Source organism: Microcebus murinus, chromosome 1 (genome assembly GCF_040939455.1).
Source record: "Microcebus murinus isolate Inina chromosome 1, M.murinus_Inina_mat1.0, whole genome shotgun sequence".
Lineage (NCBI taxonomy): Eukaryota > Metazoa > Chordata > Mammalia > Primates > Cheirogaleidae > Microcebus > Microcebus murinus.
The window spans coordinates 114463356-114482861 of record NC_134104.1 but is presented as its reverse complement, the minus strand read 5'-3'; the positions used below and the strand labels follow the sequence as shown (position 1 = coordinate 114482861).

At 34.9% G+C, this 19506-nt stretch overlaps 1 protein-coding gene across 3 annotated transcripts in view; it reads left to right on the top strand.

The window, feature by feature from the left end:
• TRPC1 (transient receptor potential cation channel subfamily C member 1) overlaps positions 1-9096 on the top strand; it is a 74169-nt gene extending 65073 nt beyond the window's left edge. For all 3 annotated transcript variants that reach the window (XM_012762382.2, XM_076004913.1, XM_012762383.2), the window contains 4 exons: positions 2192-2367; positions 4758-4959; positions 5246-5440; positions 6465-9096. In XM_012762382.2, the coding sequence (XP_012617836.1) occupies positions 2192-2367; positions 4758-4959; positions 5246-5440; positions 6465-6692 (801 nt within the window). In that variant the 3' untranslated portion in view covers positions 6693-9096. The remainder of the gene's footprint in view (positions 1-2191; positions 2368-4757; positions 4960-5245; positions 5441-6464) is intronic.
• Positions 9097-19506: the final 10410 nt, after the last annotated feature.

Below are 19506 nucleotides of genomic sequence, written 5' to 3'. Positions count from 1 at the left end.
TTCCCAGTATAAAATAAATTTATTGTTTTTAATGTTTGCCTTTCACATGAAAATGTGTTTAGTGTCATCAAACCAATGTTTACCTCAGTGAGATCCACTGTACTACTACTTTTAGTTCTTCCATTTTACATAAGAACTAATGTCATGCTTTTAAAAAATAAGTCATAAAGTTTGTGGTGTTCTCATTCAGTCTTGCTGACTTGATATTAAAATTGATAATACTTATTCTTTAAGACTTAGTTATGTTAAATTAAAGCTTCTACTTTGACTAAGTTTTTAAAACTAAAATTATATCATACACGGTCACTATTAGAAACCTTATTTACCATAAGCTCAAAGTGTCCAAACTTTCTTCAAAGGTTATCTTTTCTGTAATTATCAAAGGCAGTTACTATATTCTTACTACCATAAGTTATTAAGTTCTCTATTAGAATGTATGGCTTTGTTCTAAGCACTCAGAATCAATGATTTTCTTTTCCAAGGTGACCCAATAAAGCTGTCATTGTTAAGAGGGAAATATATTTCTTCTTTTTCTCACATAATTTGAGCTTTCTGATTCTAAACTCTTCCTGCTTCCTCTGTTAGAATTTTGCAAGAAGACCAAGTAGGGAAGCCTAAGGAAAAGTTCCACATAGCCTGATGTGCAAGTCAGGCATGTTGGACCTCTCCACTATTGCAGAGTCTGGGTTACTACCTTCTGGTGTTCCTAAAAATTTTAAAACACCTCTTCTGCTTAATTAGCTGGCTCACTTAAGTGGACTAGAAGAGCTAGGCCACTTGCCTGTGGCTACCATTTTATATCATTTAAAATGGGCATATACTATGTTGGCAGGCTTGGGTTAATTCAGAATTTTACTTGAAGTTGGATTTAATTAATTATATAAATTTGACCTGGTGAAATTTGAGGGAGGGTTGTTTTTAAACACTGATTTTTGTGTCTTAAAAGTAGTAAATGCATACAGTAAAGAAAATTCAAAGGGATATAAAGTGAAAAGATCTGTCTTCTATACTTTTAGTCCTACCTCCCATAGATAAGCATTGTTAATAATTTCTGGTGTAAACTTCCAGAAATTTCCTATACATATTAAACCATATCTATATAAAAATATATATCTTATCTATCCTTAAATAGAAATGGGAGCTATTATACAAAGGCTGTCTGGAAAGCATCCAGCCATGGATACAATGTCTGGATACTTTCTGGACAGCCCTCATATATGCTGTTCTATACCTGCTTTTCTGACTTCAAGTATTACAGACATCTTTCTATGTCAGTACTTGTACATGTACTTCATTTTTTAAAAAAACAATATTTAAGATGTTCTGATTTTTTGCTACCTCTAACAGTGCTGCAGTGAAAATCTTATATATACGTGTGTATCTTTGTGTAGTTCTTATCTATTGGTTAAATTTCTAGGAATAGAATTACTGGATCAAAAAAGTACAATCACATTATTTCCCAAATTTATTTGCCAGTTTAAAAACCAAGAATTTATGAAAAGTGCCGAATCCACAGATTTTGAAGGAGTATGAAGGAGATGAAATTAGGCTTGAATGAAGCTTTCATATGTACTATACATGTCTAAATTACAAAAGATACTCATTATTAATACTGGACACTGTCATTTGGCTTGGAGACATAATATTTTCTTAAAATGGACCCAAAGTGAAAAAAAATTGATGACCTTGGCAAAAGAGATTAGGGCAGTCCTGGAGGAGGAAATACTGTCCTTTAGGAATTGGTTTAGAATTGGTTGCAAAAATCAGATGAAATACTTTGTGTCATAATGATTTTGTATTTGTAAATTTTAAGAAACTGTGTAAGTATAAGCATTTATTTCCCTTTAGGTTTGAGCAAGGCATTTTCCTTTTATATCTTGCAAATTAGGCCTTTTCTCAAACTTCCTTGTCTCTTCCTCTACCTCCATAGCAATAATGTCATCTGCAGACCTCATCCAGATTTAAGGAATGTACCATCCAACACCCACAGTGTTGGCATGATTAAATTGGCTTTTTGTTAGGTAGCTGGATTTTTGGTGTTTTCAAAATGCTGAAGTCTCTCAACCAGATAGAATAAAAGGGGTGGCCTGTGGATCACAAGTTTGTCTTCCTTTTATTGCTGGGTCATTTAATATTTAATATTTTGTTTTTCTGTTAATTTTAATGAACACCTATGTAATATATTTCACAGATTTCAATGGGACAGATGTTACAAGATTTTGGAAAATTTCTTGGGATGTTCCTTCTTGTTTTGTTTTCTTTCACAATTGGACTGACACAACTGTATGATAAAGGCTATACTCCAAAAGAACAGAAGGACTGTGTAGGCATCTTCTGTGAACAGCAAAGCAATGATACCTTCCATTCGTGAGTGTCTTTTAAATATTTTAGTAAATATATTTCTCTCTTTCTACCATGTTCTATATGAATTAGTACCTATAGAAACGGAACTTCAGGCCGTTCGTCATGGCTCAAGCCTGTAATCCTAGCACTCTGAGAGGCCAAGGCGGATGGATCGCTCAAGATCAGGGGTTCGAAACCAGCCTGAGCAAGAGTGAGATGCTGTCTCTACTAAAAATAGAATGAAATTAATTTGCCAACTAAAAATACATAGAAAAAAATCAGCTGGGCATGGTGGCACATGCCTGTACTCCTAGCTACTCACGGGAGGCTGAAGCAGAAGGATTGCTTGAGCCCAGGAGTTTGAGGTTGCTATGAGCTAGGCTGACACCACAGCACTCTGGCTGGGGCAACAGAATGAGACTCTGCATAAAAAAAAAAAAAAAAAAAATGGAACTTCAATTTTCTTTAAGAAATTCCTTTTTGTTGGGGAGGGGAGGTGTGGAGTCTTACTCTGTCACCCCAGGAAGAATGCACTGACATCATCAGTTTACTGCAACCTCAAATTCCTGGACTCAAGCAATCCTCCTGCCTCAGCCTTCTCCGTAGCTGGGACTACAGGCACATGCCACAATGCCTGGCTAATTTTTCTATTTTTAGTAGAGATGGGGTCTGGTTCTTGCTCAGGCTGATCTCAAACCCCTGAGCTCAAGTAGTCCTCCCACCTCAGCCTCCCAGAGTGGTAGGATTACAGGTGTGAGCCACTGCACCCAGCCAAGAAATTCCCTTTTAATGCTCACAAACTTTAATAAATACTTAATTTTCATGAGTCACTGTAGTCATCTTTACATATAGAATCTTAAATAGTAGGTCCAAGTTATTATATTGTCTTCCCTTACTGCAGTCTATCTTAGCAAAAGAATTCTTGGCATTTCCTGTCCTCTTAGCATTTTGGGCAATTCTTTGTCAGTACCATATATCACATGATATTTAGCATATCTGCACCTCAAGTATTAAATGTCAGTAGCAGTTCTCAGTCATTGTTACAACCAAAAATACTGTGTCCCATTTTCAACACTTTTTAAGAGGTCATTAGAAGTGAGAATCATTAGAATTTAATGAACAATTTTTTTCTCTAATGTATCATAAGAAATTTAACAACCAGGTATGAAGTAGACAAGATACTTCCCCTTAGTTTTAAATACACTAATGGAGAAAGGGGTTTGGAATTACACATTTGTCGTGGTCTTATTTTGTATCAACTATTCTTTAGTTTCTTTGTGTGTCATCTTATTTTAAGACTGGTTGCACACAGTGGCTCACTCCTGTAATACCAGTGCTTTGGGTGGCTGAGGCGAGAGGATTGCTTGATGCTAGGAGTTTGAGACCAGCCTGGGCAACATAGCAAGACTCTGTCTCTACAAAAAATTAAAAAAAATTAGTTGAGCATGGTGTTGCACACCTGTAATCCCAGCTACCCAGGAGGCTGAGTGGGAAGATTGCTTGATCCCAGGAGTTCGAAGTTATAGTGAGCTATCATACCACTGCATTCTAGCCCAGGCAACAGAGTGGGACCTTGTCTCAAAAAAAAATAATAATAATAAGATTAATGAGTATGTATTCATTTATGTTCTAAGTGCTGAGTAAATAAAGTATTAGTGAACAAAACTACCCTTGTGGAGCTTACATTGTAGTGAGGTGATAGTAGTGAGGCAATAAAAAGATAACTGTATAGTATGTCACACAATGATAAGGGCTAAAACAAAGTTTAGCCTAAGGAGTATTATATGTATTTATGAGTAAGAAGGAACGCTTTTAGATAAGGGACTAGGGAGTGTCCTAGAAGAAATGACATTAACCTAAAGATCTAAAGCTGGTAAAGAAGCAGCCATGAAGAAGGTATCTGGAGGAAGAGCATTTAGAGATAGGGGGAACAGCAAAGGCAAATGCTCAGAGGCTAGAGCATGACTGGCAAGTTCAAGGAAAAACCAGGTGGCCAGTATGGATGGAATGTGGTGAATCAGAGGGAAAATTGTAGGAAATGAGGTCAGAAAGGTAATGGGGATCATGTAGGACTTTGTTAGCTTGGTTAGGACTTGGGGTTATTAAGACTGAAAGTCATTTCAAGGTGTTGAGCAGAGGAGTAGCAAGATCTAATTAAATATTAACAGAATCCGATAGATAGAAAGGTGGCAAGGGGTTAAACAGTTAGGAATAATTTGTCTTCCTTTGGATCTATTTCTTTATTTAAAGTGAGGCATATCTGTATTGCAGAAATCAACCTCATTTATTTTATAAGGTATTGTTCAAGGATTATCAATGTTTCACTTATGTAATTTTCATATAAATGAATTATTCATTTTTGCTGATTAATTTCTTTAATTGCCTTTTAAACAAAAATGTAATTGTCTTTACAGGTTCATTGGCACTTGCTTTGCTTTGTTCTGGTATATTTTCTCTTTAGCACATGTGGCGATCTTTGTTACAAGATTTAGCTATGGAGAAGAATTGCAGTCCTTTGTTGGAGCCGTTATTGTTGGTACATACAATGTTGTGGTTGTGATCGTGCTTACCAAGCTGCTGGTAGCAATGCTTCATAAAAGTTTTCAGTTGATAGCAGTAAGTTCATTTTTTTTTAATTTTATATTCTCTTCAGATAATAATATGTAATAGCTAAGATTATAAGCAAAGATTATAAGCATTGAAAAATAGTATCATTTAAAAATTAAATATAGGTTTTTAAAATATAAATAATATATAATAATAGCAAATCCTGGACTAAATTTTTATCTTCAAGGTGTGGAAAAACATCCCCTTCCCGTGTGTGTGTGTGTGTGTGTGTGTGTGTGTGTGTGTGTGTGTGTGTGTTCATATTCTACATTGCTTTTCAATTTGCCTCTTACAGAATCATGAAGACAAAGAGTGGAAGTTTGCTCGAGCAAAGTTGTGGCTTAGCTACTTTGAGGACAAATGTACATTACCCCCACCTTTCAACATCATTCCTTCACCAAAGACTATCTGCTATATGATTAGTAGCCTCAGTAAGTGGATTTGTTCTCATACATCAAAAGGCAAAGTCAAACGGCAAAACAGTTTAAAGGTAAGAAATTAGAAGCTTAAATTATACCATATAAGTTTTAACAGTTTCTAATCTGAGATGTTTCTTAAACCCTAAGTATGCAAGTTCCTTAAGGGCTGTGTCTGAATTTTTTTGCTGCTGTATCCTTAAAGCATGGCACAACATCTAATATAAAGTAAGGATTTAATAAATACTTATTGAGAGTGATAATACTGAGTTTTTGTAGTTTTCAAATTCTTCCAATATATGAAATCTCATCTCATAGTTTTAAAACATAGGATATAATTAGAATACCTATTCTGTCATTATTGGTAAAAGAATGACTACTATCATCAGTTCCTATTTTACTGATTCTTCAAAATTATTCAAGACGAATAGTTTTTATTTTTTTTAAAGTCTGCCTCATTTAATTCAATACATATTGCTCTAAACAAAGGGTTGGGAAATTTTTTCTGTTAAAGGCCAGATGGTAAATATTTTACACTTTTCAAGCCAAGACAGAAATTATGTAAGCAGTGATATAACAAGAGAGAAAACAAATTTCCACCGAACTTTTATTGACAAAATTCAAAATATAACAATAATCAAATAATAACTTTTTGTAATACAAGTCTACTAGCAAACAGAATGGAATTCTTTGTGGGGGACAATAAAATTTCACTTAATTAGGGCTCAAAATTAGTGTTCCCTGCCATCAAATTGATGACAAATGTTCATGTGCAAAAATGATTCATAGCTCACAGGCTGTAAAAAACAGAAAATGGGCCATATTTTGCCTGTGGGTTGTAGTCTGTCAATCCCTGCCATAAATTGAAGTTCCTAAGAATATTGTTTTAAATCAAGATAAGCATAAAGGTGAGTAAATAAAACAAATATGCAAGCTATATTTGTTTTAAGCAAGTGTTGAATATTATTTCATACCATATAGTAGCAAAACTATAGTCTGATAAAGCATGTGTATGCATCTGTGAATATTTTTAAAAATCCACCTCATTTAAGTTTGTTTCTGCATATCATTAGTATTATATTATTATTTGTTTTGAAGGAATGGAGAAATTTGAAACAAAAGAGAGATGAAAATTACCAAAAAGTGATGTGCTGCTTAGTGCATCGTTACTTGACTTCCATGAGACAGAAGATGCAAAGTACAGATCAGGCAACTGTGGAAAATCTAAATGAACTACGCCAAGATCTGTCAAAATTCCGAAATGAAATAAGGGATTTACTTGGCTTTCGGACTTCTAAATATGCTATGTTTTATTCAAGAAATTAACCATTTTCTAAATCATGTAGAAAATAATTTTCAATAATGTATCTGAAAGACTGTACTTGCATAACTTACAGTTAAATTAATGAGATACATATTGAAATAAAGAATTATGTAAAAGCCATTCTTTAAAATATTTATGGGATAAATATATGTTATATAAAGTATGTATATAGAATTAGTTTTTTAAAACCTTCTGTTAGTGGCTTTTTGCAGGAGCAAAACAGATTAAGTAGATAGATTTTGTTAGCATGCTGCTTGGTTTTCTTTTTTGGACAGTGCTTTTAAATTTCTTCTTGTTATGTTTAAGAGGGTCGTTATAAATGTACACATTGCCCAGGAGGTTTTGTAAAATGAAGATCAGCAAATCTGGGCTGGTCTCCTTCCATAGTATACACTTGAGATATAGAGGTCATGGTTTTAAAAATCTCTGTTTTAGGAGTTCACATATAGTTCAGTATTTATTGTTTAGGAGTGTAGTTTTATCTAAAATATAGCCAATTTTTTAATTTTGTTAATTTTAAGTAGCAAAGAAAAAACCCTAATGAATATTTGAATCTATTTATCACCCTATCAATTTAATTCACTTCAGTTTTTGTTATTGTAATATATTTACTTTAACATGGTTATAATCACTTTATATTTTTAATTTTGTTTTTTTCACTTAATATTTTATATATACATTTCCACGTATTGACATAGTCCATGTATTTAAATTTTTATGGAATTATATAGTTTTTGAAAAATGTAGTCAGTGGATGTTTTTTATTTCTTAGCTATAGAGTATTTGATTACATTTATAAATTTGCATAGCTACTTCTCTAGACGGTTGGTTTTAATTTTTCTTTATCATAGTAGTGCTATACATTTTTTCAAGTTGGATTGTATATTTATAGTTATAAGATAGAAGATACTTTTTATCATGTGTAGTTACAGCCTCTTTGTTTTTGTAAAAGTTATAAGACTCTTTAATGCAAAGATTTGTCTTATATTTAGAATAAGGTTCTTGAGCTTATTTCCCAAGGTATTTTCCACAGAATTTAACATATCTTCTATAAAAGTGACTTCATGCTTGTTTGTGGATCATTCTTGTTGCTTAAGATGAAAAACACTGATTTTTTAAATGGGAGACCAAAATATATATTTAATTTTTCTCTGTGTTCACATAAGAGATGTAGCTAAATTTTTTTGACAGGCTATTGCTTATATATTCTTGCAGCATTTCCAGTTAAGAGGATATTCGGTATATAATTACCTTCTTAACTGAATGTCAGATGGTCTTAAGGCCACAGGGTGCAGGTAGCCCTTGGTCTATAAGGCACCACAGATCCAGGGATCATTGCCTAAATATGTTAGCGTTATTTTCATCTTGCTTTTTACTTTTGTTTTTTTAAATTCCAAATTTTAAGTGTTCCCTCTTTGGGGTAAATTCTTATAAAAATGTTTATTGTAAAGTTATATATTTTGTCTACAATGGGATTATGCAGTTCCCAATTGGGATTTTACATCAAGATTTTTAGTAATTCTAAAAAAATACCTATTATTAAATCAAAATATTTATAGAGTATCTAATGTATGCATGAGTTATTTATGAGGTACATTTTGAGTGATGGCATATTGTAAGAAAAAAGGTGAATAAAACTTGACATTAGATTATAAATTGACATAGAGTCTGTCCATTGTATTACCATATACTTTTAAAAATTGAGATGTACAGTAGTCCCCCCTCTTATTTGCAGTTTTGCTTTCTGTGGTTTTTGTTACCCATGGTATCGAAGTGTTAAAGTAACCCTTATTTTACTTTATAATGGCTCCAAAGTGCAAGAGTAGTGACAGTGTCAATTCAGGTATGCCAAAGAGAAGCTATAAAGTGCTTCCTTTATGTGAAAAGGTGAAAGTTCTTGACTTAATAAGGAAAGAAAACACTCACATGTTGAGGTTGCTAAAATCTATAGTAAGAACGAATCTTCTAAGTGAAATTGTGAAAAAGACAAAAAAAAAATTTGTGCTAGTTTTTCTTGTCCCACCACGGACTGTAAAAGTTACAGCCATGGCCGGGCGCTGTGGCTCACGCCTGTAATCCTAGCTCTTGGGAGGCCGAGGCGGGCGGATTGCTCAAGGTCAGGAGTTCAAAACCAGCCTGAGCAAGAGCGAGACCCCGTCTCTACTATAAATAGAAAGAAATTAATTGGCCAACTGATATATATATATAAAAAATTAGCCGGGCATGGTGGCGCATGCCTGTAGTCCCAGCTACTCGGGAGGCTGAGGCAGGAGGATTGCTTGAGCCCAGGAGTTTGAGGTTGCTGTGAGCTAGGCTGACGCCACGGCACTCACTCTAGCCTGGACAACAAAGTGAGACTCTGTCTAAAAAAAAAAAAAAAAAAAAAAAAAAAAAAAAAAAAAAAAGTTACAGCCATAATGTGTGATAAGTGCTTAGTTACCATATTGACTACCACACCAGAAAAAAAATTTTTTCCCTTGGAGCCATGGTGTTTTATTATGAAAATAGAATAAAAACTTGAAAAACAAAATGATCCTTTCTAATTTAATGAAAATTTTGTTATTTTTTATTGTTTTCTGTGCAATTGAATTGTCAATGTTAATTGTAACAATAAGAACATCAACAAGTAAGATTTTCACGAACCAACTGCAGGGTTTGGCCAGGGGCCACCCATCACATAACATGTATGCTACGGCATGGCAGCATGAGTACCACGCAGCTTCCAAGGTGAAAGAGACGTGTGAGTTACATATGCTTCATGAGGCCCTGGGCTCAAAACTAGCATGAAGTAAATACAACTCACATGGCAGTTGATGTATTAAGATGAAAAAGGCATTATGTTTGTGGTTGGAAGGTAAGAGCAGAAACATGTTCCCATTGATGGCAATTGGGCTTGGTACTATTTGTGGTTTTAGGCTTCCACTCACTTGGAACATATCCCTGGTGAATAAGAGGGGACTACTGTGCCATATTTTTGAAATAATATGTCCACACAAAGACCTGTATGTGAATATTTATAGAAGCTTTATTCATGGGGAACCTGAAAACAACTAAATGACCATTAACTAGTGAATGGATTAACAAATTATACATCCATACCATGGAAATCTCAGCAATAAAAAGGAATTGTATCAGTTCAATCAGAGAAACAGAGATACTAGGATTTTGCAGGCACATGTGTATGTGTGTGTATATTGATTTGTTTAGAGGAATTTGATATTATACAATTGCTGGAGTTGGTAAATAGTTTCTGTGAGGCTGTTGTTTTTGCATCTAATGCTAGAGCTGGAAGTCTATAGTAGGCAGGTGAGAAGGAAAGATGGATGTAAAGTAGGAGAGAGCAAGGACAAGCTAGAACCCATGAAGACAGTCTGAGTCTCATATGTCACTTCTCATGTCTCCAACATTATGATGTAGTATCCTATGGAAGAAGTGTTGCCCTTTAACACTTTCCTTTTTTGCAAGTGTGTTGCTATACACATACTTGGCTTAGGAATCAGAAGCTGAAGGAGGATCCAAGGAAAGGTGGAACAACTATAAGCCTCACAGCCGTCCCACATCAACAAAGTGAGCCAGCAGGTAAGTTACAACATGTGCGAGCTACCAAAGGGCCTGGAAAAAGAATGAAATGACTGCTGCTTCACTTCTACCCTCCAAATCTCACACTAAAATGTCTCTTATAACTAAAAGAATACATGCAAGAAATTTTGGGGAAACATAATTAGGCCTAGCCATGTTGACACATTATAAAGCCACTACAAGAACAAAATACTGATAAATGCAATAATGTGGATGAATCTTAAAAGTAAGGGAAAGAAGCCAGTCACAAAATGTTATACACTGTCTGATTCCATTTATATAACCATCTAAAATACAAAACTAGAGGAACTGAAATTAGATCATTGATTACCTGGGTCTTGTTGGAGGAGAGAATTGACTGCACAACTAATCAAACTGTATCAAATTTAAAAAGTAAATGTTAATGTATGGAAATTATGTTTTAATAAACCTGACAAATATATAATGCTACAACATACTAAAATAAATAAGAAATTAACAGTGGAATCTTAAAATTCATTACTGCTCCAAAAGAAAACAGTGCTTAAATATGGAAGTTGGTAGCCCATCACTAACACACACGGTGGGGAGAAGTACAGTAAGAAATGCCAAAGTGAAGAACTTTGTATTACTTTTCAAAATTATTTTTGCTATTTAAGTTTTCAATTTTCATAAAAATTTTGGAATCTGCTTATCAATTTCTGAAAAAAAAACCCTGTTGGGATTTTGATTGCAATTGTGTACAATCTAGAGACCAACTGGGAAGAAGTGACATCTTAATAATATTGTCTTACAGTCCATCAACATGATGTATCTCTCCATTTATTTAGGTCTTTGATTTCCCCCAGCAATGTTGTATAGATTTATAGTGTTACTATTATTATTATTTGAGACAGAGTCTCATTCTGATGCCCTGGGTAGAGTGCAGTGGCATCATCATAGCTCACTGCAACCTCCAACTCCTAGGCTCAGGCCATCCTCCTGCCTCAGCCTTCTGAGTAGCTGGGACTGCAGGCATGTGCTACTGCACAAGGCTAATTAATCTTTCTTTTTTTTTTTTTTTTAGGTCTTGCTCTTGCTCAGGCTGGTGTCAAACTTCTGAGCTCAAGTGATCCTCCCACCTCAGACTCCCAGAGTGCTAGGATTACAGGCATGAGCCACCAAGCCCAGACTATGTTGGGAGTTGACTACCTCTCACCACCCCACCCAACAGAGAGACAGAGACACGGAGGATACAAACACTCAAGAGGAGTTTATTTTCTGGCTAGCCAGGGTCCAAGCCTTGAGCACCAACGCAGTGGTCACTCTGGTAGGCAAGGACCCCGACCGGGGTTGCAGCGTGCCTTTTATCCCTATGGTGCATAAGCTATGCAGTGGCTGATCACGCGTGGATCATGCATTGACCTTTAACATGATTGGTTGGCTGATAGCCCCACTATACAGGGGTTCGAACAATGCAAAGTTGGCGCAAACAAGCAAGCAAGCAACGGTTTCCATGGCAAGCAAGCAACAGTTTCCAGAAACTGGATGTTAGTTCCAGCTTCACTGGGGTGTGGGCCTTGCAGGTATGCAATGTCTCGACCCCTCACAACTAATAGCATTATATTTTAATAACTACACAAGTAGGTTGAAATTCTACCTCCCGGGCTATCCCAATAAATATAAATGTGTTTGATCATTTAGTTATGTGTTCAGATTTCAAAGCTTAATATTGGCCAGGCGCAGTGGCTCACGCCTATAATCCTAGCACTCTGGGAGACCGAGGTAGGAGGATCGCGCAAGGTCAGGAGTTCTAGACCAGCCTGAGCAAGAGTGGGACCCCATCTCTACTAAAAAAAGGAAATTAGCTGGACAACTAAAAAAATATATATATAAAATTAGCCAGGCATGGTGGTGCATGCTTGTAGTTCCAGCTACTAGGGAGGCTGAGGCAGGAGGATTGCATGAGCCCAGTAGTTTGAGGTTGCTGTGAGCTAGCCTTGCAACATTGCACTCTAGTCCAGGCAACAGAGCAAGACTCTGTCTAAAAAAAAAAAAAAAAAGAAGATTAATATTATTCCTATAGGTTGTTATTATTAATCGTTTGATGGACACACATAACCAACTACTAATCATTGACAGTCTTTCTTGGAAAATGATAAAACTGGAAATGTTCTTGATCTTATTGCTAGTAAGTACTTGTCGCTCCTCTACGTAATAAAGGAAATTTTCTTTTCTTAGACTATTTAAAACTTTTGTTTTATTTATAAACTACCATGGAGAATAAACCAACTGGGTCTAATTAGTCCTAATTACACTAAGAAAATATTAATATTAGGAAGGATAATGGCTGCTCTGAATTTCTCATTTTTAAGTTAATCTGTTGGCCTTCTGGCATCACTGCCCCATCTGTAAACATGCTGTGTTTCTGGAGGATATACTTACAAGAATTTCCCATTACAGTGTTTCTCTTCATTTCATAATTTCACATTGTTTTTTCTTTTGTGCACCTACCCCCAGATTGAAATAAATATTTTAGATATGCAGCACATAAATTAGGAAAAACTGTATGTGCTACTTATATGCTTTAAAAATAACCATTTTTAAGAGACACCATTTCTGATGCAAATTAAATCATACTAATGTAAAAGGCAAAACAGCATATATGTGTAGAAGGTCAATGTATGTTTTAAAAAATAACCATCCTAGCCAATCAGATAAATAACAAGTAAGCTCCATTTTCTTCATCCTGCTATCAGCAATCTGGAGGATTCTCTCTCTCCCCATTTAGAAAGGTTATTTAATCTACCCTTCAACTTAGGCAAAATTATTCTTATTTAAACATATTTAAAATGGGCAGGTGCTATTTTAAAAGAATTTTGAGGAGGAAAACACAAACTGCCTCAATAACTCATTTAGAAATTGAATTAATACTGTGAGATAATTCAGCTTCATATTTTAAAACTCATTTCCCCCATTTTATATTTCAGTGAAAATAGCAATCACCATATTTCCTATAATATTTGTTTTAAAAACAAATGTTTCCTTTCTTTCTCTCTCTCTCTCTCTCTTTTTTTTTTTTTTAGAGCTGGGATCTCACTGTGTTGCCCAGGCCGGATGGAGTACAATGGCTATTCACAAGTACCATCACAGTGAATTTTGAACTACAGTCTCAAACTCCTGACCTCAAGCAATCAGCCTCTCCAAGCTTCAGCCTCTCCAAGTAGCTGGGACTGCAGTCTTTCTTTCTTTTTAAAAGCTGTAAAACTAGACTAAGTACAGTAGGGAGCAGTTCTTCTCTTATTCTCTTCTGTATCCTCAGCCTAAGTATAGTGTTAATGTTAAATGGCACAAATTTTTTTAATTAAAATTTAACCATTATCTATTAGTGTAAATATTCTAGAAATGACATCTAATCAGATACTCATGTAATAATTGTGTACTCTAGATCCTATTTCCTCAAATTGGATTGGGAGAAAACTTAGATTATCTACTTCAACTTCCAAATTAATAGGTGGGAAAACGGACATTCTAATTAATTTGTCCAAGGTTATATAATGCTTAACTTGAAATCCTAAACTCAATTTATTATTTGTGTCAGTTAAGATATATCAGAGAGCTTTGCTTTTTTGAATTAATTTCTCATTGTAGGTTTATCTTGGTCAGCAAACAGAACTTAAGATGTCTAGTCCCTTCTTTTCTAAATGACTAGTTTATTAAAGATTTTTAATTTTATAACTATCATCAAGCAAAGACCAGCAAGATGAGCAAGATTTACAGGGAGAGGATGGACAGCATGGCGTAAACATACATAGGAAAGCAGGAGTTAGCCTCAGAAAGTAATAAGCCAGGCCAAGGAGGGACCAAAGTGTTTAGAATAGACTGGTTAATTTCATTTTCGGTGTCACTTTCTATCCTAATCAATGTCTAGATCCAATCAAGGGTCTAGAAACAATTTAAGACCATAAGGGATCTCAGAAAGGATTCAGTTCAACTTTCTGATTTTACAGGTAAGTAAACTAAAAAGTTCTCCTAATGCTACACTGTGAATGAGAATCCAAGTCTTTTAACTCTTCATCCAGGAGGCTGTTAATTGCATTATGTTACTGTTAATTTCAGTTTTTGTTTGTGAGAAGAATTAATCAGGTGTATGAAGTCTTACTTGTAATTTTCTTAATAGGTTTCTGTATTTAAAAGGTCCATCTTACTGTTTAAATGTAACCCAATCTTAGTATCAGAATTCTATAGGGACATCCTTCAAGGAAAAGATAATGTTTCAAATTTATATTGAATCAAATATTAGCCTTTTAAAGCCCAATTTATGTTATTTTATTTATTTATTTATTTTGCAAATAAGGTACTGTTCTTTTGCCCAGGCTGGAGTGCAGTGATGCTATCATAGTCACTGCAGCCTTGAACTCTCGGGATCCTGCCTCAGCTTCCTGAGTAGCTGAGGTTATAGGTGCCAGCCATCATGCCATGCTGACTTTGTTTTTAAGAGGAAGAAGCAAATGACAAAAAAGGTAAAAATTAGAATTTTTACTAATAATTTTAAAGTCCCCTAGAACCAATTTTTATGTATATCCCAGAGCTGCTCAATTGGAACACCCAATTCTGTACATCTGTGTATACTCCTATAGTTGTATATCCATAGATCCTGTGTTAAAAGGAGGCTGTTAGTATGTGGGGTCCATAATTCAAGACTCTTAATTATAAAAGAAAAAACAATATTCAACATTTTGTCCTTAAGCTAGTGCTTATTTGTACATCTAAGAGATAAATGTGTGAAACTTTTTATTAATTCTAATCACTTGCCTGCAGTTTACCTTGGGTTTTCTAGTTGGATAATCACATCATCTTTGTGTTATAGTAGTCTTATTTCTTCCTTTCCAATCCTTATATATTATATTTCATTTTCTTGCCTTACTAATCCTTCAGTACAATTTCTAATAGAAATGATTTCAGGCATTCTTGTTTTACTACTGATCTTAAAAGAAATGCTTTCAGTATTTCACCATTACATATGAAGTTTGCTGCAGATTTTCTTGTTAACTTAAGGACATTCTTTTCTATTCGTAGTTTGCTCAGGGTTTATGTTTTGTCATGAATAAATGTTGAATTAGATCAAATGCTTTCTATGCATTATTAAGATCAAATGATTTTTCTGCTTTGAATCTGTTGTGAAGAAGGCTTAACAGAACATTTCTCCATTCTGTGAAGAATTTGACCTTTGTTTAACTCTAGGTTACCTAGTAATCTGATAATGCAGTGTGTCAACTATGTTGCTAGGCAAACTGCTTACAGTAAAAATGAGCCCTAATTAGTAAATTGCATCTGGATTGGGAGGAACTATAATTGAATTATGAATGCCTGATGTAGGAACCATAGCTTTGAGCTTTTTTAAGTGTATAACTCTCAAAACTAGGCTTTTCATCTCTGCAGAGTCTGGAAACTATGCTTATGGAGTTGTTAGGTATTGTGGAGATGTGATCTTTAAGCTGAGGTGTCTACACCTACGAACATTCACCTGACATGAATCTTTTCTCCTTGCATCTGAGACATCATCTTGGGAGGCCAAAGAAAACAGCTAATGGATGAGTGTGTAAATTTCTGCCAGACTGCTACAAAGACTCCCACAAAAGAAGAAAGTCTGATACTGTCCAACTGTTAAGTTCTGGTCGGTACTTCTGAGGATATTGGTACCGAGAAAGGTCTGTGGCATTCTTAAGAGTCTGAATATTGGCTGGGTGTGGTGCCTCACGCCTATAATCCTAGCACTCTGGGAGGCCGAGGCAGGTGGATCCTTTGAGCTCAGGAGTTCGAGACCAGCCTGAGCAAGAGCAAGACCCCGTCTCTACTAAAATAATAGGGAAAGAAATTAGCTGAACAACTATTTAAACTATATATATATATATATATATATATATATAGGCAGGCATGGTGGCACATGCCTGTAGTTCCAGCTACTCAGGAGGCTGAGGCAGGAGGATCGCTTGAGCCCAGGAGTTTGAGGTTGCTGTGATCTAGGCTGACGCCAAGGCACTCTAGCCAGGACAACAGAGTGAGACTCTTTCTCAAACAAACAAACAAACAAAAAAAAGAGTCTGAATATTTAGTTGTACCTAAGACTCCCTAGTTAGCCTTGCAGATCTATTAATGCAGTAAAAGTATGCTCATTGATTTTCTAATGTTAAATCGACCATGCATTCCTGAATAGACCTAACTTGATCATGATCTATTTTGTTTGGTAATATTTTACGTAGAGTTTTTGCATCTATATTCATAGGTGAAATCCGACTGGAGATTTCCCTAGCTCCTATCATCTGCTGAAGTTCTGGTATTAAGATTATATTAATCTCATAAAAAGAATAGCAGCATGTTTATTTATACTCTAGAATAGTTTATATTAGATTGACAATTTTTATCCCTTAAATGTTTGGTAAACCTTTCAAGTAAAACTATATAGGCCTGGAGTTTTATTTGAGGGAAGATTTAAACTACTGATTGAATTTTTCTAATGGTTACAAGAATATTTATTAATAGATATTCTATTTCTACTTAGTCTGGGTTAAGTTCTTGACCCCTTGCCTAGGAATTTGTTCAACTCATCTAAGTATTTTAATCTATGGGATAAAGTAGTTAATAATATCTTCTTACATATATATATATTTAAAGAGATACTTTTATTCAGAAAAATCAAGATATATTTTCCAAGTTTCTTCAGAATTTCTGTGTTAACAGTAAGATTTTTGTGTTAGTTTGTTCCTTTTTTGCATAAATTTAGGGGTACAAGCATAATTATAATTTTGCATAGATTGCATACTTGTAAAGTCAGGGCTTTTAAGGTTTCTATTGCCCAAAATAACATGCCCAAATAAATGCATAAAATAACATGCATTGTACCCATTAAGTAATTTCTCATCATGCACAACTCTCTCATACCCTCACCCTTCCAAGTCTCCATTGTCTTGTCTATCATTCCATACTTTACATCCATGTGTACACATTATTTGCCTCGCACTTATAAGTGAAAAGTTGCAGTATTTGTCTTTCTGTGTCTGATTTCTTTCACTTAAAATGATGGCCTCCACTTCCATTCAAGTTGCTGCAAAACACACGGTTTCATTCTTTTTTATGGCTGAATAGTATTCCACTGTGTATGTGTGTGTGTGTATAACATATTTTCTTTATCCAGTCCTCACTTGATGGACACTTAGGGTGATTGCATATCTTTGCTATTGTGAATAGTGCTGTGCTAAACATACAAATGCAGGTATCTTTTTTTATGTATTGATTTATTTTCCATTCAGTAGATATCCAGTAAAAGCAGTGCTGGATTATGTGATAGTTCTAGTTTTAGTTCTTTGAGAAATCTCTATACTGTTTTCCATAGCAAATGTAGTAATTTACATTCCCACCAACAGTGTATAAGCAAGCATTCCTTTTAATCCACATCTTTGCCAAGATGGATTTTTTTGGTATTTTAATAATAGCCATTCTGACTGAGGTAAGATGATATCTCATTGGGGTCTTAATTTACATTTCTCTGATGATTAGTGATGTTGAACATTTTTTCATACTTTTGTTGGCCATTTGTTTGTTTTCTGTTGAAAAATGCCTATTCATTTCATTTGTCCACTTTTCAATGTGGTGTGTGTTGCTGAGTTGTTTAATTTCCTTGTAGATTCTAGCTTTTAGTCCTTTGTTGGACACATAGTTTGTGTATATTTTCTCCTGCTCTGTAGGTTGTCTGTTTACTCTTGATTTTTTTTTTTTTTTCTGTGCAGAGTTTTTTTTAGTTTAAGTCCCATTTTACTATTTTTGTTTTTGTTGCATTTGCTTTTGGGTTCTTAGTCATAAACTCTTTGCCTATGCCAGTGTCCAGAAGAGTTTTGCCTACTTTTTCCTCTAGGGTTTTTATTGCTTCGGGTCTTACATTTAAGTCTTTAATCCAATTTGAGTTAATTTTTGTATATGGTGAGAGATAGGAATCTAGGTTCATTCTTCTGCATATGGCTATCTATTTTTCCCAGCACCATTTATATGATAGCGTGTTCTTTCCCCAGTGTATGCTTTTGTCTGCTTTGTCAAAGATCAGTTGGTTGTATGTATGTGGTTTTTTTTTTTTATTTCTGCATATTATGGGAGTACAAATGGTTAGGTTACATATATTGCCTTTGCCCTGCCTGAGTCAGAGATACAAGCGTGTCCATCTCCAAGATGGTGTGCACCACACCCATTAGGTGTGTATACACCCATCCCCTTCCCCTCCCTCCCATCTGCCCAACACCTGATTAATGTTTCTACTATATGTACACATAAATGTTGATCAGTTAATACCAATTTGATGGTGAGTATATGTGGTGCTTGTTTTTTCATTCTTGTGATACTTCACAAGAATGGGCTTAGTAGAATGGCCTTCAGCTCCATCCAGAATAATAAAAGAGGTGCTAGATCACCATTCTTTTTTGTGCTTGAGTAGTACTCGATGGTTTATATGTACCACATTTTATTAATCCACTCATGTATTGATTGGGCACTTGGGTTGTTTCCACACCTTTGCAATTGTGAATTGTGCTGCTATAAACATTTGAGTGAAGGTGTCTTTTTTATAGAGTGTCTTTTGTTCTTTTGGGTAGATGCCCAGTAATGGGATTGCTGAATCAAATGGTAGATCTACTTGTATCACTTTAAGGTATCTCCATATTGCTTTCCACAGAGGTTGAACTAGTTTGCAGTCCCACCAGCACTGTATGAATGTTCCTATCTCTCCACATCCATACCAATGTTTTTTTGGGGGGGACTTTTTGATAAAAGCCATTCTCTGGAGTTAAGTGATATCTCATTGTAGTTTTGGTTGCATCTCCCTGATGATTAGAGATGTTGAACATTTTTTCATATGTTTGTTGGACATTAGTCTGTATTCTTTTGAAAAGTTTCTGTTCATATCCTTTGCCCACTTTTTGATAGGGTTGTTTGATTTTTTCTTGATGATTTCCTAAGTTCTATATAGATTCTACTTATCAGCCCTTTATCTGATGTGTAGCATGCAAATATTTTCTTCCACTCTGTAGGTTGTCTGTTTGCTCTTGTGATAGTCTCCTTGGCTGTGCAAAAACTTTTTAATTTGATCAGGTCCCATATATTTATTTTTATTATTGCTGTAATTACCTTTGGGGTCTTCTTCATAAATTCTTACCCTAGGCCAATGTCTATAACAGTTTTTCCAACCTTTTCTTCTAGAATTCTTATAGTTTTATGCCTTATGTTTAAGTCATT